General features: G+C 43.5%; 1 protein-coding gene across 2 annotated transcripts in view; it reads left to right on the forward strand.

Annotated features, from left to right (window-relative positions):
• Nucleotides 1-22,842, forward strand: part of LOC110530909 (fibronectin type III domain-containing protein 1) — an 87,488-nt gene that overhangs the window by 55,897 nt on the left and 8,749 nt on the right. For both annotated transcript variants that reach the window (XM_090243392.1, XM_090243393.1), the window contains one exon: nt 4,207-4,315. In XM_090243392.1, the coding sequence (XP_090099518.1) occupies nt 4,207-4,315 (109 nt within the window). The remainder of the gene's footprint in view (nt 1-4,206; nt 4,316-22,842) is intronic.

Here is a 22,842-nt window from a genome sequence, read left to right on the forward strand (position 1 = left end):
GTACAGAACTCTTATCAAAGTCATGGATTTGGAGCCAAAGCCGAATTTATTTAGAGCGTAATTTTTTTCATTTCCATTCCACCCGGTCAAAGGCTTTCTCCGCAACCAGGGATATAATGGCTTCAGAGGTATTGGCGACAGAAGGATTATATATAATATTAAATCATCGTTGAAGATTAAAGAATGAGTGTCTATTTTTAATAAATCCGGAGAGATAATTGATGGGAGGACTGTTTCCAGACGTGTTGCCAGAAGTTTGGCTAGAATTTTATAGTCAAAATTTAGCAGGTTAATTGTACGGTATGATACACAGTCAAGAGGGTCTTTGTTTTTTTAAGAATAAGAGAAATGGTTGCCTGAGTGAGAATCTGTGGGAGAGCACCATTTACAAATGCTTCATTGTACATTTCAATTAGAATAGGGGCTATTTTGGAGATAAACTTTTTATAAAACTCTGCTGAGTAGCCATCAGGCCCTGAGCTTCTCGCAGATTAAAGGGATTTGACAGCATTCGACAATTCTTCAACTTCTTGCCTTACTCTGAAATGAGGAATGGAACACCTGACCAACCCATGCTCTAATTTGTTTGACCAAATCCCATCTGACCGAAGGCACAGCAAGCGAGTGGAAGAAATCCTCCAATTCCAATGCATCCACATTACTTTCAGAAGTATATAGAGACTGGTAAAATCTCTTGAACTCATCGTTGATACCCCTAGGGTCTAATGATATCCCAGACGATGTACACATTTTAGGAATCTGAAATGATGATGATAGTTGACGTAACTTGTGAGCTAATAATTTACTGGCTTTATCTCCTTGTTCATTGTAAGTGCACCTACACTTGATAAGTAGTTCAGTAACCTGGTCTGGTAATAATGTGTCAAATTCTGCTTGCAAAGTTAAACGTTCCAAATAAATAGCCGGAGAATGTGAAACGGCATAAATGTCATCTAATTGGGCAATACAGTGTGTTAACATAGATAGCCTATCCTTTTTCAGTTTGTTCTCAAGTGTGGTGCAGGAAATAATTTCACCTCTGATATAAGCTTTCAAAGTTTCCCAAAGAGTAGATGCAGAGATGTTTGGGGTTCTATTTGTGACCATGAAAGTCGGTTTGACTCAAAACAAAATTGACAAAGTGTTCATTACCGAGCAGTTGAGTATTGAGCCGCCAAGGCGGTCACTCGCAGATTGTCAACAGTTTGAAAGACTGCTTCCATAGTAACAGGGGCGTGGTCAGATACAACAATTGGATTATATGAACATGAAGATATGGAATGGAGAAGCCTGTCATCTACAAGGAAGTAGTCTATGCACGTAAAAGTGTGGTGAACCGTTGAGAAAAAAGAGTATGCTTTTCCAGATGGATTAAACATTCTCCAAGGATCTGAGACTGCGAATTCAGACATAAAGGTTCGGACAACTCTAGCTGAGGTTAACAAGGTAGTAGATTTAGTGGAGGATCGATCCAAATGTGGGTCTAACCAACAGTTAAAGTCACCGCCTAAGATCAACATATGGGAAGACATATCTGGGAGTGTAGAGAAAATCGATTTGAAAAAAATCACCATTGTCCCAATTAGGAGCATAAATATTAACAAGAAGTATGTTTGTATTGAGCAGCCTACCACTGACAATTATGTATCTACCATGGGGATCTGCGATCACATTAGAACGGTATCAATCTGTGAAGTAAAATAGATCGATCGTGAAGACATCACAACTATGAAATAACACATATGGAATCAAGTAGTAACCAAGTAGTAACCAAAAAAAGTGTTAAACAAATCAAAATATACTTGATATTTGAAATACTTAAAAGTAGCCACACTTTGCCTTGATGACAGCTTTACACACTCTTGGCATTATCTCAACCAGCTTCATGAGGTAGTCACCTGGAATGCTTTTCCAAAAGTCTTGCAGGAGTTCCCACATATGCTGAGTACTTGTTGGTTGCTTTTCCTTCACTCTGCGGTCCAACTCATTCCAAACCATCTCAATTGGGTTGAGTTCAGGTGATTGTGGAGGCCAGCTCATCTGATGCAGCACTCCATCACTCTCCTTCTTGGTCAAATAGCCCTTACACAGCCAGGATGTGTGTTTTGGGTCAGTGTTCTGTTGAAAAACAAATGATAGTCCCACTAAGCGCAAACCAGATGGGATGGCATATCACTGCAGAATGCTGTGGTAGCCATGCTGGTTAAGCGTACCTTGAATTCTAAATAAATTACTGACAGTGTCACCAGCAGAGCACCCGCAACACCATCACACCTGCAGAAACTTCACGGTGCAAAACTTCATGGTGGGAACCACACATGCGGGGATCATCCATTCACCTACTCCGCGTCTCACAAAGACACAGCGGTTGGAACCGAAAATCTAACATTTGGATTCATCAGACCAAGGACAGATTTCCACCGGTCTAATGTCCATTGCTTGTGTTTCTTGGGCCAAGCAAGTCTCTTATTATTATTGGTGTCCTTTAGTAGTAGTGTCTTTGCAGCAATTCAAACATGAAGTCCTGATTCACACAGTCTCCTCTGAACAGTTGATGTTGAGATGTGTCTGTTACTTGAACTCTGGTGCTGTAATTTCTTATCCTCTGCAGCAGAGGTAACTCTGGGTCTTCCTTTCCTGTGGCGGTCCTCATGAGAGCCAGGTTCATCATAGCGCTTGATAGCTTTTGTGGCTGCACTTGAATAAACTTTAAAAGTTCTTGACATTGACTTGCCTTCATGTCTTAAAGTAATGATGGACTGTCATTTCTCTTTGCTTATTTGAGCTATTCTTGCCATAATATGGACTTGGTCTTTTACCAAATAGGGCTATCGTCTGTATACCAACCCTACCTTGTCACAATACAGCTAATTGGCTCAAACGCATTAAGAAGGAAATAAATTCCACAAATGTACTTTTAACAAGGCACACCTGTTAATTGAAATGCATTCCAAGTGACTACCTCATGAAGCTGGTTGAGAGACTGTCAAGAGTGTGCAAAGCTGTCATCAAGGCAAAGGGTGGCTACTTTGAAGAATTTAAAATATAAAATGCATTTTTTGGTTACTACATGATTCCATGTATGTTATTTCATAGTGTTGATGTCTTCACTGTTATTCTACAATGTAGAAAATAGTAAAACTAAAGAAAAACCCAACAAAGTCTTTCTAAAGACTTTTACTAAATAATTTGATAAATACATGTGAAAATGTATCTGAAAATATATTCTAAAATACATTTTCAATGTACTTCAGATTGTATTTTGAAATACGTTAAATACATTTCCCGATGCATTTAATATATATTGTGATATACATTTTACATACATTTATATATACCTTGTAAACACATTTTGTAATATATTACAATATTGAAATATTTCACGTTTTCTAATTTTTATTCCCTTATGGGCTGCGTTGTCAGAAAGATGAGCAAAGTAAAGAGGGAAGAAAGAGAGGGAGAGAGAGGCAGCAGGGTTGAGAGAGAATGAAAGAGTGAGGAGAGAAGGATAAGTGAGTGACAGGCTGCAACAGTGCTTCTGTTTTCACACTTCTGATTACAAAATATAATCATAGAGAAAAAATGAAAGAGAGGGAGAGAAAGAGGGATCAACACAATCAGAGAGCAAGAGTGGTGCCTGTGTAGTGGTTCCCTCCTCCTCCTCCCCTCCACCTTGAGCCAGCTGTGTTGGCCAGGCTCCAGAAAAAATATGAACACATAGGAGCTAGATGTGGCAGGGAGCACCGCCCTTGTAGAGTTTCCACTGGCTGAGTGGCATGATCTGAGCATTCCATGACCTCAGTACTCACGTACTGGCCTGGGGCTTTATGGAAGTTTACCCTTCTGTGTGTGAGAGGAGGCAAAACAAGAGGTGAGAAACAGAGAAACAGATTGTCTCTGTATGTGTAGTGGTTAGCAGATCCACAATGTGACTTACTGTGGCTGTCTCTAGTTTAAAACCACTGATACCTCAAATTAGTTGGGATCGTTCTTCTGCCTCCAATCACTCTCCTGTCAAATTAAATATTTCCTCTCTAACATCAGACCACCCTTACCTTGGGCTACACATCAAAACCAACATGGACACATTTGATTTCTCCTTCTCAAACTTTAAAATGGATCAATGTTTGATCCCTCAATGTTTGATCCCTCTAACCTCTGGTGACATTTGGCCCCTGACCCACGCCTTGTGTGTGACCCCTGCAGGCTACATGGTCCACAGTGCCTCATACGATGACGTCCTTAACAACAGGTGGTCCTCCAGTGCATCCAGCGGCTCACATCTGGCTGTTGAAAACCTCAAACCTAACTCCAGGTGAGAATATGCTCTCTGTGTGTGTGAGAGTGTTTATGGCGTCTTTCACAATGGGCTGCTTATACAAACAAAGGATTTGCGAGATGTTACGGCTTATATATTCTTTACCCATGAGTGTGCGTCTGGGGAGGTGTTTGCCTGCGTGTTTGCGTCTGTGTGTAAGTATTTATAACTATAAATCAAATCAAAATGTATTCATCACATGCGCAGAATGCAGCTTGCGCAGACTTTACAGTGAATTGCTCGCTTATGAAACTTTCCCAGCGATGCAGCGTTTAAAAATAATAATACGACATAAAATAGTAACTAACATGAAATGAATCAAATAAAATAGACAAGAATGAAGCTACAGTATATACAGGGAGTACCAGTACAGGATCAATGTGCAGAGATACAAGGTACTTGAGGTAGATATGTACATGAAGGCAAGGTAATGTGACTAGGCATCCGGATAGATACAGTAATAATTAGAGTAAAATAAAGAACAGAGTAGCAGCAGCATATGATGAGTGTAAAAGTGTGTGTGAGGGTGTGCATGTGTGTATGTATTTGTGTTTGTATCGTGCCGGTATGCGTATATGTCAGCAGAGGGTCCTCAAAGGAAGAAAGGGAGGACCATCCTCCTTAGTGGATTTCAGAAAAAAAACTTTTCAGATAATACTACACTAAATATATTCACATCACCAAATAATTGGTTAAAACACATTGCTTTGCTATGAAGGTCTACAGTAATGTCGTGACGTGACTATCATTCATGTGATGATGGCTATTTTATCAAATCAATTAACTATGTTTAATTATTAAATGAATCATGTAACAATTAACTCATCAGTAACTTGGGGTACAACAGAAAAAGTTTGTAATGAGTTACCGTTTCCCGAATTAACTCAAAAATATATCAGAATATATCGTTATCATATTAGTCATCCATGAATTATTATTATCTCATATCAGTCTCGTTCTGAACGTCGTTGACTTCAAATCTGCATGAACCCTAGTCTAAATGCCGATTCAGCGATACACAAATTGGCTTAATTATTTATTTACTAACTAACTAAATAATCACATAGAAGGACATAATCACACACAAAGGATAGATTATACCTTGATTACTAACATAATACAATGGGAAGTCCTTAGTGGACTAATCCGATATGGTGGCTTGGTACACAATGAAAAGGGAGGGGCGTGTAAAGGAGAGGGAGAGACTGTAAGGATTGGAGGGAGGGAGTGTCGTAAGTGGGATATAAATATCTGGATGGGACAAATGTTGGGTTGTCTGATTACAGCTGTACAGAACCTCTGGGAAGAATTAAAGTTGGTTAAAGCTTCTCTAGTGTCCGCAAGTTATTTACTCTGAAAAATAAGAACCTAACAATAGTAATATGAATACTTGGCACATGAACGACCGCTCATTCAAAAATAATTGCAATGTATATATATGTGCGTGTGTATATCTTTGTCATCTCTCTGTTGAAATTGCCCGTTCCGTCTGTGGAGAGTAGTTTGATAGAAGTTTGTCAACCAGAGACTCCTTTGTGGTTGTAGCTTCTAGGTCTAACAGTGTCTGTTAGAACGGTTCCTCCAGAGGTGTACCACACGGTGTTCAGAGAGGCTTGTTAGAATAGATCTTTTAGAGGTTTCTATGGTGGTGAAAGGAAACTGTGCTTTGTCTTCGGCCAAGTTTCCTAGGCTAACAGTACTTAAACAGCTGCAGACTGAATGTTCCTGTGTAGTCTTCATCTTCTTCACTCGAGAGTTTCAGAGGGTCTTACCATTTTTTGGACTTGTAGTTTTTAATCCATTTCATAAAGTGTGGACCAAATCCTCACGTTCTCTGGTCTCAATGGTTGATTATTCAAGGTACAGCTAGGATCACTTACCACACCGGCAGCGACCCGGCATTTTTCGGTCTGTGGTCAATTTCATTAGCAGTCCTTTTATGCACTCTGGAAAAATGGGGCATTCCATCCTGTTGACATAATGTCTGTGCTCACGTGGACGTGGTTACTGACTGGGTAAAACTTTCAATGACAAATTTTATCTCATTTCGAAGGCTAAAATCATCTTGCTATCTTTTCACAAATAGTTTCATATTTAATCATATAAGTTTAACCACATTTAGATGTAAACCTGACCCCTTGAATGCGTACACTTTCAGAGATACAGTTATTTAGTTAAACCATCCTTAAAGATATCACAAAACAACAACTGATTTGACATGATTATTGATTGGAGCCCCAACAACCATTTCCCACATTATTTATTTTAGAAATATTGTTTCAATATCCCATTTTTTTATGTTAAAATACTGCAACGCTTCTCTCTGTTGTAACACTCAGACATTCCACTCTCAAGAGAGAGAGGAGGGCTCTCTTTGATCCTCACCTTGGAGGGAAAGTCTTGACAGTAGCCTCAACTAGCTTCCGTCTTCCTCGGGGTACATTGACTTCAATACAAAACCTAGGAAGCTCAGGGTTCTCACCCCCTTCCATAGATTTACACAGTAATTATGACAACTTCCGGAGGACGTCCTCCAACCTCTTAGAGCTCTTGCAGCATGAACTAATATGTTGTCCACCCAATCAAAGGATCAGAGAATGAATGTAGTAATCAAAGCATAAGTTACAGCTAGGTAGCACTGCAGTGCATAAAATGTGTAATAGAAATAAGGCCATGCTCATAAAAAAAATAATTGTCCTTAAACAACATTGGCGTTTGTATTGTGTGTGTGTGTGTGTGTGTGTGTGTGTGTGTGTGTGTGTGTGTGTGTGTGTGTGTGTTTGTAGTGTTTCTGAATGTGTGAGGGTTTTGTGTGGGAGTGACAATGTAGTGTGTGTGTATATGGTCTGTACAGTTGGAAGTCGGAAGTTTAAATGCACTGGTTGGAGTCATTAACACTCATTATTCAACCACTCTACAAATTTCTTGTTAACAAACTATAGTTTTGGCAAGTCGGTCAGGACATCTACTTTGTGCATGACACAAGCAATTTTTCCAATAATTGTTTACAGACAGATTATTTCACTTATAATTCACAATTCCAGTGGTTCACAAGTTTACATACACTAAGTTGACTGTGCCTTTAAACAGATTGGAAAATTCCAGAAAATGATATCATGGCTTTAAAAGCTTCTGATAGGCTAATTGACATCATTTGAGTCAATTGAAGGTGTACCTGTGGATGTATTTCAAGGCCTACCTTCAAATTCAGTGCCTCTTTGCTTGACAGCATGGGAAAATCAAAAGAAATCAGTCAAGACCTCAGAAAAAAAAGGTAGACCTCCACAAGTCTGGTTCATCCTTGGAGCAATTTCCAAACACCTGAAGGTACCACGTTCATCTGTACAAACAATAATACACAAGTATAAACACCATGGGACCATGCAGCCATCATACCATTCAGGAAGGAGACGCGTTCTGTCTCCTAGAGTTGAACGTACTTTGGTGCGAAAAGTGCAAATCAATCCCAGAACAACAGCAAAGGGCCTTGTGAAGATGCTGGGGGAAACAGGTACAAAAGTATCTATATCCACAGTAAAACGAGTCCTGCATCGACATAACCTGAAAGGCCACTCAGCAGGGAAGAAAATCCAAAGCCACCATAAAAAAAGCCAGACTACAGTTTGCAACTGCACATGGGGACAAGGATCATACATTTTGGAGAAATGTCCTCTGGTCTGATGAAACAAAAATAGAACTGTTTGGCCATAATGACCATCGTTATGTTTGGAGGAAAAAGGGGGAAGCTTGCAAGCCGAAGAACACCATCCCAACTGTGGCAGCATCATGTTGCCAGGGTGCTTTGCTGCAGGAGGGACTGATGCACTTCACAGACTAGATGGCATCATGAGGAGGAAAATTGTGTTGATATTGTTACGGTGAGTGAATGAGGACCCAAAAGCGAACTAACTTAAACAGAGCTTCTTTAATAACCAAACATAGGTAGGCTCAGATAGACCGGCAGATTCCGACAGGACAGGACAAGGTTACAGCAAACATGACGATAGTCTGGCTCAGGCATGAAACACAACAAACAAGAATCCGACAAGGACAGGAACAAAAACAGAGAGAGATATAGGGGACTAATCAGAGGGAAAAAGGGAACAGGTGGGAAACGGGGTGACGAGGTAGTCAGGAGGAGACAAGGAACAGCTGGGGGAAAGCGGGGGAGAAAAGGTAACCTAATACGACCAGCAGAGGGAGACAGGGTGAAAGGAAAGGACAGAAAGACACAACATGACAATACATGACAGTACCCCCCCACTCACCGAGCGCCTCCTGGCGCACTCGAGGAGGAAACCTGGCGGCAACGGAGGAAATCCTCGATCAGCGCACGGTCCAGCACGTCCCGAGAGGGAACCCAACTCCTCTCCTCAGGACCGTACCCCTCCCAATCAACGAGGTACTGGTGACCACGGCCCCGAGGACGCATGTCCAAAATCCTGCGGACCCTGTAGATGGGTGCGCCCTCGACAAGGATGGGGGGGGGGGGGGGGAAGACGAGCGGGGGCGCGAAGAACGGGCTTAATACAGGAGACATGGAAGACCGGGTGGACGCGACGAAGGTATCGCGGAAGAAGAAGTCGAACTGCGACAGGATTAATGACCCGAGAAATACGGAACGGACCAATGAACCGCGGGGTCAACTTGCGAGAAGCCGTCTTAAGGGGAAGGTTCTGAGTGGAGAGCCAAACTCTCTGACCGCGACAATATCTAGGACTCTTAGTTCTACGCTTATTAGCAGCCCTCACAGTCTGCGTCCTATAACGGCAAAGTGCAGACCTGACCCTCTTCCAGGTGCGCTCGCAACGTTGGACAAAAGCCTGAGCGGAGGGGACGCTGGACTCGGCGAACTGAGATGAGAACAGCGGAGGCTGGTACCCGAGGCTACTCTGAAAAGGAGATAGCCCGGTCGCAGACGAAGGAAGCGAGTTGTGGGCGTATTCTGCCCAGGGGAGCTGCTCTGACCAAGACGCAGGGTTGCGAAAAGAAAGACTGCGTAAGATGCGACCAATAGTCTGATTGGCCCGTTCTGCTTGACCGTTAGACTGGGGGTGAAAGCCGGAAGAGAGACTGACGGAAGCCCCAATCAAACGGCAAAACTCCCTCCAAAATTGAGACGTGAATTGCGGACCTCTGTCCGAAACGACGTCTGACGGAAGGCCATGAATTCTGAAAACATTCTCGATGATGATTTGTGCCGTCTCTTTAGCAGAAGGAAGCTTAGCAAGGGGAATGAAATGAGCCGCCTTAGAGAACCTATCGACAACCGTAAGAATAACAGTCTTCCCCGCTGACGAAGGCAGTCCGGTGACAAAATCTAAGGCGATGTGAGACCACGGTCGAGAGGGAATGGGAAGCGGCCTGAGACGGCCGGCAGGAGGGGAGTTACCGGACTTAGTCTGCGCGCAGACCGAACAAGCAGCCACGAAACGACGCGTGTCATGCTCCCGGGTGGGCCACCAAAAACGCTGGCGAATGGAAGCAAGCGTACCCCGAACGCCAGGGTGGCCGGCTAACTTGGCAGAGTGAGCCCACTGAAGAACGGCCAGACGAGTAGGAACGGGAACGAAAAGAAGGTTCCTAGGACAAGCGCGCGGCGACGGAGTGTGAGTGAGCGCTTGCTTTACCTGCCTCTCAATTCCCCAGACAGTCAACCCGACAACACGCCCCTCAGGGAGAATCCCCTCGGGGTCAGTGGAGGCTACTGAAGAACTGAAGAGACGAGATAAAGCATCAGGCTTGGTGTTCTTAGAGCCCGGACGATAAGAAATCACGAACTCGAAACGAGCGAAAAACAGCGCCCAACGCGCCTGACGCGCATTAAGTCGTTTGGCAGAACGGATGTACTCAAGGTTCCTATGGTCAGTCCAAACGACAAAAGGAACGGTCGCCCCCTCCAACCACTGTCGCCATTCGCCTAGGGCTAACCGGATGGCGAGCAGTTCGCGGTTTCCCACATCATAGTTACGTTCCGACGGGGACAGGCGATGAGAAAAATACGCGCATGGGTGGACCTTGTCGTCAGAGAGGGAGCGCTGAGAAAGAATGGCTCCCACGCCCACCTCTGACGCGTCAACCTCGACAACGAACTGTCTAGAGACGTCAGGTGTAACAAGGATAGGAGCGGATGTAAAACGATTCTTGAGGAGATCAAAAGCTCCCTGGGCGGAAACGGACCACTTAAAGCACGTCTTGACAGAAGTAAGGGCTGTGAGAGGAGCTGCCACCTGACCGAAATTACGGATGAAACGACGATAGAAGTTCGTGAAGCCGAGAAAGCGCTGCAGCTCGACGCGTGACTTAGGGGCGGGCCAATCAATGACAGCTTGGACCTTAGCGGGATCCATCTTAATGCCTTCAGCGGAAATAACAGAACCAAGAAATGTGACGGAGGAGGCATGAAAAGTGCACTTCTCAGCCTTCACAAAAAGACAATTCTCTAAAAGGCGCTGGAGGACACGTCGAACGTGCTGAAGATGAATCTGGAGTGACGGTGAAAAAATCAGGATATCGTCAAGGTAAACGAAAACAAAGATGTTCAGCATGTCTCTCAGGACATCATTGACTAATGCCTGAAAGACAGCTGGAGCGTTAGCGAGGCCGAAAGGAAGAACCCGGTATTCAAAGTGCCCTAACGGAGTGTTAAACGCCGTCTTCCACTCGTCCCCCTCCCTGATGCGCACGAGATGGTAAGCGTTACGAAGGTCCAACTTAGTGAAAAACCTGGCTCCCTGCAGGATCTCGAAGGCTGAAGACATAAGAGGAAGCGGATAACGATTCTTAACTGTTATGTCATTCAGCCCTCGATAATCTATGCAGGGGCGCAGAGACCCGTCCTTCTTCTTGACAAAAAAAAACCCCGCTCCGGCGGGAGAGGAGGAGGGGACTATGGTACCGGCGTCAAGAGCTACAGACAAATAATCCTCGAGAGCCTTACGTTCGGGAGCCGACAGAGAGTATAGTCTACCCCGGGGGGGAGTGGTTCCCGGAAGGAGATCAATACTACAATCATACGACCGGTGTGGAGGAAGAGAGGTGGCCCTGGACCGACTGAACACCGTGCGCAGATCGTGATATTCCTCCGGCACCCCTGTCAAATCACCAGGCTCCTCCTGTGAAGAAGAGACAGAGGAAACAGGAGGGATAGCAGACATTAAACATTTCACATGACAAGAGACGTTCCAGGAGAGGATAGAATTACTAGACCAATTAATGGAAGGATTATGACAAACTAGCCAGGGATGGCCCAAAACAACAGGTGTAAAAGGTGAACGAAAAATCAAAAAAGAAATGGTTTCGCTATGATTACCAGAAACAGTGAGGGTTAAAGGTAGCGTCTCACGCTGAATCCTGGGGAGAGGACTACCATCCAGGGCGAACAAGGCCGTGGACTCCCTTAACTGTCTGAGAGGAATGTCATGTTCCCGAGCCCAGGTCTCGTCCATAAAACAGCCCTCCGCCCCAGAGTCTATTAAGGCACTGCAGGAAGCTGACGAACCGGTCCAGCGTAGATGGACCGACAAGGTAGTGCAGGATCTTGAAGGAGAGACAGGAGTAGTAGCGCTCACCAGTAGCCCTCCGCTTACTGATGAGCTCTGGCTTTTACTGGACATGAAGTGACAAAATGACCAGCAGAACCGCAATAGAGACAGAGGCGGTTGGTGATTCTCCGTTCCCTCTCCTTAGTCGAGATGCGGATACCTCCCAGCTGCATAGGCTCAGCTCCCGAGCCGGCAGAGGAAGATGGTAGTGATGCGGAGAGGGGGGCAACGGAGAACGCGAGCTCCTTTCCACGAGCTCGGTGACGAAGATCAACCCGTCGCTCAATGCGAATAGCGAGTTCAATCAAGGAATCCACGCTGGAAGGGACCTCCCGGGAGAGAATCTCATCCTTTACCTCTGCGCGGAGACCCTCCAGAAGACGAGCGAGCAAAGCCGGCTCGTTCCAGCCACTGGAGGCAGCAAGAGTGCGAAACTCAATAGAGTAGTCTGTTATGGATCGATTGCCTTGACATAGGGAAGACAGGGCCCTGGAAGCCTCCTCCCCAAAAACAGATCGATCAAAAACCCGTATCATCTCCTCCTTAAAGTCCTGATACTGGTTAGTACACTCAGCCCTTGCCTCCCAGATTGCCGTGCCCCACTCACGAGCCCGTCCAGTAAGGAGAGATATGACGTAGGCGACACGAGCAGTGCTCCTGGCGTAAGTGTTGGGCTGGAGAGAAAACACAATATCACACTGGGTGAGGAACGAGCGGCATTCAGTGGGCTCCCCAGAGTAACACGGCAGGTTATTGATTCTGGGCTCCGGAGATTCGAAAGCCCTGGAAGTGGCCGGTGGATCGAGGCGGAGATGGTGAACCTGTTCTGTGAGGTTGGAGACTTGGGTGGCCAGGGTCTCAACGGCATGTCGAGCAGCAGACAATTCCTGCTCGTGTCTGCCTAGCATCGCTCCCTGGATCTCGACGGCTGAGTGGAGAGGATCCGAAGTCGCTGGGTCCATTCTTGGTCGGATTCTTCTGTTACGGTGAGTGAATGAGGACCCAAAAGCGAACTAACTTAAACAGAGCTTCTTTAATAACCAAACATAGGTAGGCTCAGATAGACCGGCAGATTCCGACAGGACAGGACAAGGTTACAGCAAACATGACGATAGTCTGGCTCAGGCATGAAACACAACAAACAAGAATCCGACAAGGACAGGAACAAAAACAGAGAGAGATATAGGGGACTAATCAGAGGGAAAAAGGAAACAGGTGGGAAACGGGGTGACGAGGTAGTCAGGAGGAGACAAGGAACAGCTGGGGGAAAGCGGGGGAGAAAAGGTAACCTAATACGACCAGCAGAGGGAGACAGGGTGAAAGGAAAGGACAGAAAGACACAACATGACAATACATGACAGATATGTATATATTTTTTGAATATTTTATTTTTGCATTTTCCAATTAAGAACATTCAAAACAAAAGTGAAAAGATATCAGACAACGATAGGACAAAGTGACAGTAACAGACGAGCGTAACAAAAAAAGAATTATAATTATATATACAAACATACAATAAGAAAAAAATAATAACGAGACATTGGATTACCTGCCGTAGGCTACATATTATACATTACGTGTGAAACATTATGTGAGGATTATATAGAGATTCAATCAATGAGATGTGGGGGGAGATTCTCCATATAGTCAATAAAATGTTGCCAAATTTTCTAAAATGTCTTTGACGTATTCCTCAGGCAGTAAGTGATTTTCTCTAAAGGGATACAACTATTAACTTCCGATAGCCACATTGCAACTGACAGGGAGGAATCCAATTTCCATTTCAAGGCAATACATTTCTTGGCAAATCGCTAGCAATATTTCTGTTAGCTTTATAGTCTGGCTTTGCCTAAGATTGTTGTTAGTAAAGTTACCCAGTAGACAGACCTCCGGGTCTAAAGGGAATACAACCCTGTGAATTGAGGATATGGTATCGCATACCCCCTGCCAGAAACCGTGTAGTTTTGAACACTGCCAAGTGGAATGGAGGAATGTTCCTTCATCTGAGCCACTAAAACATAGGGAGAATATATCTGGGTTGAACTTGTGCAGTCTAGGTGAGGTGATATAGAGCTGATGGAGGAAATTAAACTGGATCAGTCTGTATCTGGAGTTCAATGTGGATGTAACACCATCCCTGCATAGGTCACTCCATAGATCCTCATCAAGATCAATACCCAGATATTTTTCTAAGTCGAGGTTTATCTAGCCCAGGCAGTGTTAGTCCTGACATAAGAGCATCGTATACACGGGAAATGGTCTTGAACTGTGGTTGGTCTGCGTGGCAAAGTTGTTCAATAGGTGACATCTTAGGTAGGTTCCATTGTCCCTTGAGAGTCACTCTAATACAGTTTCGTAGTTGTAGGTAGCTAAAGAAGTCCCTGTTAGGCAAGTGGTATTTTTGTTTCAGCTGATCAAAAGACATAAGAACTCCCTCCTCGTAACAATGTTACAGAAGAGTGATCCCCTTATCAGACCATGGTCTAAAGTTTCTATTCTGGAAAAACATAGGGATCAATCTATTGTTCCATAAAGGGGTTTTAGGGGAAAGGAATCCCTCTCGTCCGAACAGCTCATGCAGTTTGCACCATGCCAGGACAGAATGTATGATTAAAGGGTTGTCTGTGATGGTTTTTATAGATTTTCTGTCCCATTTGTAAAACAATTCTGCCCAAGTGTCATCATTTACCTCAAGCTTTTCAATGTTCAACCATGAGGGAGAGGGACCATTGTCAAACCTCTGGGCCAGAAACCTAGACTGTGCAGCCCAGTAGTACATTCTAAAATTGGGGTGAAATCTGGGCAGGACATTCATTTTAATTACATTGATTCTGCCCAGTAGAGTGAGAGGTAAGTCCATCCATTTACAAAGGTCAACCTCCACCCTTTGCAACAAACTGGCCAGATTGAGTTTATAGAGGTTGTTCAGATTACCATCCACCATTATGCCCAAATATGTGAAGCCCATAGGCGACCATCTAAAAGGAAACTTGTGCTTGATGGTATGATGGTCAAAGACAGACAACGGTAAGATTTCGCTTTTATCAAAATTGACCTTATATCCAGAGAAATAACTATAACACTGTAGTAGGATCTACAAGTGAGAGAGGGAGTGTTCTGGGTTTGTTAGAAATAAGATAAGGTCATCCGCAAAGAGTGATAATTTATGGTATGGGGGCCCACCTCAAAGCCATGTATGTCAGGGCACGTTCTAATAGCCTCAGCCAAAGGTTCGATGGCGAGGGCAAAGAGGTGGGGGCTAATTGGGCAACCTTGTCTGTTCCCCCTATAAAGAGGGAAAGAGGAGGAAGTAATCCCATTGGTAGCAATCCTAGCTTTAGGAGATTTGTAGAGTGATTTTATCATATTTACAAACACGGTACCTAAACCGAACTTTTCCAAGACGTGAAAGAGGTATGGCCATTCAACCCTATCAAAGGCCTTTTCAGCATCGAGGGAGACTGCGACACTAGGTATTTTGTTTTTGTTAGCAAGGTGAATTATAACAAAGAACCTTCTGAGATTATTGGAGGACAATCTATTAATTATGAAGCCAGTCTGATCTGGGTTGACCAACAGGGGAAGACATGACTCCAGTCTCTTAGATAGCATCTTGGTGACCAGTTTACAATCTGTGTTAAGGAGAGAGATTGGTCTATAGGAGGCTTTTTTAAGTACCTCCATAAGGTAGGGGACCAACAGCTCCCTAATTTCTTTATAGAACTCTCGAGGGAAGCCATCCTCCCCAGGAGATTTATTAGAAGGTAAGGATTTAATGGCCTCCAACAATTCAGGAACTGAGAAGTGTTCACTCAGGCGCTCGCTGTCTTCCCCTGACAGGCATGGGAGGTTGAGAGAGGAGAGAAAGGAGTTGATCTCTGATAGATCATCGCTTGATTGGGAAGTGTAGAGGTCTTCATAGTATTTCTTAAAAGTATTATTAATTTCAGTAGGGTCGAAATATATCTCATTAGTAAGAGTTTCTATGGCATTAATTGTCCTCTTACTTTCCTCTGCTTTCAGTTGCCATGCCAATACTTTGTGAGCTTTCTCTCCAAGCTCGTAATAACGCTGTTTGGATTCAGTGATGGCCCTCTCAGCTTGATATGTGTTCAGAATATTATATTTAAGTTTTTTATTTACCAAAAGCCTGTATAGATCTTTAGTCGGGCCTCTTTGGTAGGTTTTCTCTAGCTCGGAGATTTCAGATTCAAAGGCACTCAGTTCCGCACCGTGTTTTCTCTTCAGCCCTTTAGTATAGGAAATAATCTGTCCCCTCAGATAGACCTTCAATGTGTGCCAAAGAATGAAGCTGTCAGGAGCGGAGGGTTTGTTTGTCAAAGTAAAAATATTGATCTGCTCTTTGATGAATGCACAAAATTCAGGTTGCTTTAGGAGTGTAGAATTTAGTCTCCATCTATATGCTCCATTTACCTTGGTAGGTTTGGAGATTGATAATACCAGAGGAGAATGGTCACTAAGCAATCTGGGGAGATACTCGACATCTAACACTCTATGAAACAGTTGTGTCGAAAGTAAAAAGTTATCTATGCGTGTGTGTGTCTTGTGTGGGTGTGAATAAAAAGAGTATCCCTATCCTGTGGGTGCAACTGTGGGTGCAACTGTCTCCAGATGTCTAGTAAATTGAGATCTTTCATGAATGATATGGTGAGCTTGCCGGCTTTGGTAAGAAGTGAGGGTTTATCAGAAGACCTATCAAGAACTGTATCTAAGCAAAAATGTAAATCTCCTCCAACCAGTAGCCATCCTGGTGGTGCTTGAGCGACCTGAAGGAAGACATTCTGAATAAACATATGGTCATCGAAGTTAGGAGCATAAATATTCAATAGGATCCAAGACTCTGAAAACATATGCCCCTGCACCAAAACAAACCTGCCAGATGGATCAGAGATGGTGTTGTTGACGCAGAAGGGGATGTGTCTACTTATCAAAATTGCAGTTCTTCTTGCTTTGGAGTTAAAAGAGGATGCAAAAACTTGTCCTACCCATTCCCTCTTCAATTTCTTGTGTTCACTGGCTGTAAGATGTGTTTATTGTAAAAACACAATGTCAGCCTTTCATTTCTTAAGGTATGTATAGACTCTTTTCCTTTTAATCGGGCTGTTAAGGCCTTTTACGTTGAATGTGACATATTTTAGTGGATTAAGTAAGCATAGGTTGGGTTTCAAATATGTAACTGAATGGAAATCTATCATATGCAGATAATTATGTGTCATATGCAGACCTATGTGTCTCTTTAGGAAGGAAACAATAAACATAGAAAAAAGGAAAAAAATAATAATAAAAATCCCACCCACCCCGATTGTCAGACTAAAACAACAATCAAACATTAATTTTTTTATTTTACTAGGCAAGTCAGTTAAGAACAAATTCTTATTTTCAATGACAGCCTAGGAACAGTGGGTTAACTGCCTGTTCAAGGGCAGAACAACAGATTTGTACCTTGTCAGCTCGGGGGTTTGAACTTGCAACCTTCTAGTTACTACGCCAACACTCTAACCACTAGGCTACCCTACCGCCCCGAAATGAATATCCTTGTAGAGATACGTTGCTGCTTTCCATCTTGCTCTTACTAGCTAAACCTTGGCGTAAACTAAAACCTGCGAGCTCTCTAAGTTGAAAACAAATGTTGTGAATAGATATTTATGGCTGAATATTTACTGCCCACGGTAAGGGCTGCTTGAGTCTCTTTTCGAAAGATTAACATAAATGTGGGGGAAAGCAGTGGGCCTAAGCCCACTTATTGCTTCGCCCAGTGGATATGGACTAAACCAAAATATACTCTCCTGTAAATGTAATAGAACTCACCCCGGAAAGATACGGTTAGTTGAAAATGTACAGATCAATTATAGTGACCGGGAGATACCAGCAGTTCAGTCCGGATAAGAGAAAACAAATTAACTGCATTTTATCCCCCAGTGAGACCGTCCTGGCTCAGACGTTGCTCAGTTCTTTGAAAAAAGTGTGGACTTCTCCCGGTGTGTTGAAGAGATGGCTTCGGCCTTTGTACTGAACTTTCATCCGCGCAGGTGGATGAGGTAGCCGGTCATGTTCTTCTCCTTCAGTGCTTTGGCGGCAGGTCTGAACTGCTTGCGACGTCTGGCGAGATCCGCGCTCATATCTGGGAAAAGGCTGACCCTCTTTCCACCGATGGTGATGTCCCCTTTGGCTCTTGCAAGTTGCAGTATCTTCTCTCTGTCTTGGAAACGGAGGAACCTGATCAGGATGGCTTGTGGGGGCTCATCTGGCTGGGGTTTCGGCGCTGATGTTCTGTGGGCGCGTTCGATTTCCAGCAGCTTGGTGAAGTTGATTATGCCTAGGACCTCCGGGATCCATTGAGTGAAGAAACGGACCGGGTCACGGCCCTCGCTGTCCTCTTTCAATCCCACCACACGGATATTACTACGTCTATTCTGGTTCTCCATCTGATCTACCTTGTTTTTGAGGTAGGCATTGTCCTTTTGCAGTTGTATCAAGACCTGGTCATGTCGAGCGATGGTATGATGTGATAATGCGCAACTGCCTCAGTCGTTCTCAAAAGGAGATCATTAATGGAGGATTTCAGGTTGTCAATGGAAGAATGGAGTTCAGCCGATTTCTTATCAATTTTCATAGAAAGACCTCTGTTACCATCCTGAATTTCCCGGAGGAGAGTAGCCAGCATGTCGGCAGGCTCGCAAGAGACTGCTGAGAGCAACAGTCTGGAACTGGAACTGTTGTCTGAGTTATGAGGGCTAATGCTAATCTTGCTAGCTGTAGCGTTATCGTTATCTTGGGAATCAACAACGTTTTGGTCGTCCTTCTTGCCTCTCGGTCGGAGGTCCATGGCTCTTTGGGAAGGTAAGTACTTGACAATTTATCAGCCGATGTTAGAATATTGTTTCAACGTTGTTATTTAGGTAAAAATAGAATAACTTTGAAGAGCTCGGTTTGTCAACGTCTGCACAGCTCCGCGGCATCACGTGCTCCTGTGTTGATATATTAAAGCAACATCTCAAGACATGAGTCAGGAAGTTAAAGCTTGGTCGCAAATGGGTCTTCCAAATGGACAATGACCCCAAGCATACTTCCAAAGTTGTGGCAAAATGGCTTAAGGACAATAAAGTCAAGGTATTGGCCTTGACCTCAATCCTATGGAAAATTTGTAGGCAGAACTGAAAAAGCGTTTGAGAGCAAGGAGGCCTACAAACTTGCCTCAGTTATACCAATAATCGGTCTTAAAATAAGGTGATTTTTACTAGGATTAAATGTCAGGAATTGTACCATTAATTCACTATTCAGCAGTCTGGCTATTTATCAGTCTTATGGCTTGGGGGTAGAAGCTGTCTCGATGCCTGTTGGTCCAAGAGCCGATGCTCCGGTACCATTGGCCAGACGGTAGCAAAGTGAACCGTATATGGCTTGGGGTGGCTGGAATGTTTGGCAATTCTTTGGGCCTACCTATAGGGTATTGGAATGTGCGTTTATATGATTATTGTTCCCGGTAGGTCTCAGTGATGTTAGACACATAACATGTGTTCACTGTGTCTGTCTCTGTGTGTTTAATTCTATGCATGTGTGTGTGATGTCAGCCCCAGTCAGAGACCAGCACTGTGTGGTATTGCAATGCTTATATACAGTAAGTTATTAAGAAGCCCTCAGAGTGATGTAAATCAGAGCTAACTGGGTAGAGGCAGGTTTGAAAACACGTTTAAATCATACTGAAAACATGATGTACCAGCCAAAAGTTTGGATACACCTACTCATTCAAGGGTTTTTCTTTATTTTTACTATTTTCTACATTGTAGAAAGTGGAAACTTAATGCAGAGCAGTTGTGTCGATAAATCACGAGCAGGAAACCTGACAGCTCTGTAACAGGCAGACACGCAAATGCACACACACACACAGCTCTGGGTGTTAAACAGAGCAGGGTGTCTAAGGGAGACACAGGGTCTGGCAGGGGGTGGTGTGCGTTTGTAAGCTCTTCCAAGTAGCCATAAAGCTTTCCCTCCATGGTGCCAGACCCAAGTCAACGATTCAGACCCGAGCCAACGGTTCACGCTCAGGTGTTAGCCATGCACATATGTAGGCCTACACAAATCAGCACACTTTGTTTCTGTCACACACACACACAATCTTGATGAACTGTCCCACGAACATCACACACACTCCCTTAAACACTCATCCACTGTCACTGCGGGGACACACACAGACACGAACACACGCACAGACCGATGTTCCTAAATACATAACTTTGGAATGTAGAAGCCTACTGTGCATGCATTTGCTCTTGCTCTGTGGTTTGTGTGTCTGTCTGTTTCTGCATGACTGCATATGACTTGTGCGTGTGTGTAAATTCATGAGTAAAAACGTTGTGTACGAAAAGCGGGTAGAGTGATTGACAGTTTATAACTGTTCATGAAAGGTTCACCTGAGTCTGGGTGTGGCTGTCTGTAAGGATCCATCTAAAGGCATGTATACATTTCAGTTTCTCTGCACTGCAGCAACCCTACCCCTCGTCTCCACATACACACACGCGCATGAGCACACGCACACGCGCATGAATAATGCACAAAAAAACAATCTTTTGTCATTAGTCCACTTTAGTCATTGTAGAATAATAGTAGAATAATAGTGAAGACATCAAAACTATAAAATAACACATATGGAATCATGTAGTAACCAAAAAAGTGTTAAACAAATCAACAAATGTTTTGTATTTGAGATTCTTCAAAGTAGCCACCCTTTGCCTTGATGACAGCTTTGCACACTCTTTGCATTCTCTCAACCAGCTTCATGAGGTAGTCACCTGGAATGCATTTCAATTATCAGGTGTTCCTTAGTGAAAGTTAATTTGTGTAATTTGAGCCAATCAGTTGTGTTGTGACAAGGTAGGGGTGGTATACAGAAGAAAGCCCTATTAGGTAAAATACCAAGTCCATATTATGGCAAGAACAGCTCAAATAAGCAAAGAGAAACGACAGTCCATCATTACTTTAAGACATGAAGGTCAAGTCAATCCGGAAAGTTTCAAGAACTTTTAAAGTGCAGTCTCAAAAACCATCAAGTGCTATGATGAAACTGGCTCTCATGAGGACCGCCACAGGAAAGGAAGACCTAGAGTTACCTCTGCTGCATAGGATAAAAAATTACAGGACCTTGGATAGCAGCCCAAATAAATGCGTCACAGAGTTCAAGTAACAGACGCATCTCAACATCAACTGTTCAGAGGAGACTGCGTGAATCAGACCTTCATGATCAAATTGTTGCAAAGTAACCACTACTAAAGGACACAAATAATAAGAAGAGACTGGCTTGGCCCAAGAAACACGAGCAATGGACTTTAGACTGGTGGAAATCTGTCCTTTGGTCTGAGTCAAAATTTGAGATTTTTGGTTCCAACCGCCGTGTCTTTGTGAGATGCAGAGTAGGTGAACAGATGATCTCCACATGTGTGGTTCCCACCGTGAAGCATGGAGGAGGAGGTGTAATGGTGTGGGGGTGCTTTGCTGGTGACACTGTCTGATTTATTTAGAATTCAAGGCACACTTAACCATCATGGCTACCACAGCATTCTGCAGTGATACGCCATCCCATCTGGTTTGCGCTCAGTGGGACTATCATTTGTTTTTCAACAGGACACTGACCCAACACAACTCCAGGCTGTGTAAGGGTTATTTGATCAAGAAGGAGAGTGGTGGACTGCTGCATCAGATGACCTGGCCTCCACAATCACCAGATCTCAACCCAATTGAGATGGTTTGGAATGAGTTGGACCGCAGAGTGAAGGAAAAGCAGCCAAAAAGTGCTCAGAATATGTGGGAACTCCTTCAAGACTATTGGAAAAGCATTCCAAATGAAGCTGGTTGAGGGAAAGCCAAGAGTGTGCAAAGCTGTCATCAAGGCAAAGGGTGGCTACTTTGAAGAATTTAAAATATAAAATATATTTGGATTTGTTTAACACTGTTTTGGTTAGTACATGATTCCATATGTGTTATTTCATAGTTGTGATCTACAATGTAGAAAATAGTAAAAATAAAGAACAACCCTTGAATGAGTAGGTGTGCCCAAACTTTTGGCCGGTACTGTATATGAGAACATTTCTCTCTTTCTCTCTCTTTCTGCCTCTCTCTGTGATTTTCACTCTTCCCTTTTTCTGCCTCCTTTTCTCTTTTCTTTTCTGATATTTTGGTCAGTTTCCACATGGCTCCAGTAATTGGATCCAGACCGGCAGACTTTACGTTGTTAAGGGTTTGGGTGGAAATTAGCGGACTGTGAAATTACTGTATGTAACCCTACAGCAGGGGGAGAACACACAAAGACACACATTGTCAACTATATGGACAGATTGCAAAACCTCGTCTCACGGTGTTGTTTTGAATATGAGGGTATTAAATAATTCCTCTCCTGTACAGTATGTATTTAAAACACACTGAGACTAAAGTGAAGTGACCTCACCCTTACAAACGCCAAAATATTTAAAAACTGCTTGAAAAAAACATGTGGTTTCCGGACATGCTTGAAAAAAACATGTGGTTTCCGGACACGCGTGAACAGATCACGTGAATTTGTATTTATTTTTGTATGTGTTTTTCCCTCATGTGAAAAGAAAAATTCCCCACATTGCATTTTGTTCTTCACAACTTCCAGCTATATCTGGTCTCCCATCCAGGGACTGAGCCTGCTTAACTTCAGAGGTACCAGCAGTGGGATGCAGGTTTCCATGTTGCTAGAATGAATGTGTCAAACCTTGCAACTGGAAAAAAAGGCAGTGAAAACAAAGGCCAAGGTAACAAAACCAAAGATAGGGAAAATTTGTTCTTAGATTTCAGAATGATTTCCATAAAATATTTGGTTTTGCTACCAATACTTTGGGGTTTTTCTCTTTGAAATACTATTCATTTTGTTCTCAACTTTAGAGGTTTTGCTTGATATTAATGGCACAAAGTAACTCACTCACTAGAGGATTGCACCATATA

Source organism: Oncorhynchus mykiss, chromosome 8 (assembly GCF_057628025.1).
Source record: "Oncorhynchus mykiss isolate SJ-2025 chromosome 8, ASM5762802v1, whole genome shotgun sequence".
NCBI classification, from domain to species: Eukaryota; Metazoa; Chordata; class Actinopteri; order Salmoniformes; family Salmonidae; genus Oncorhynchus; species Oncorhynchus mykiss.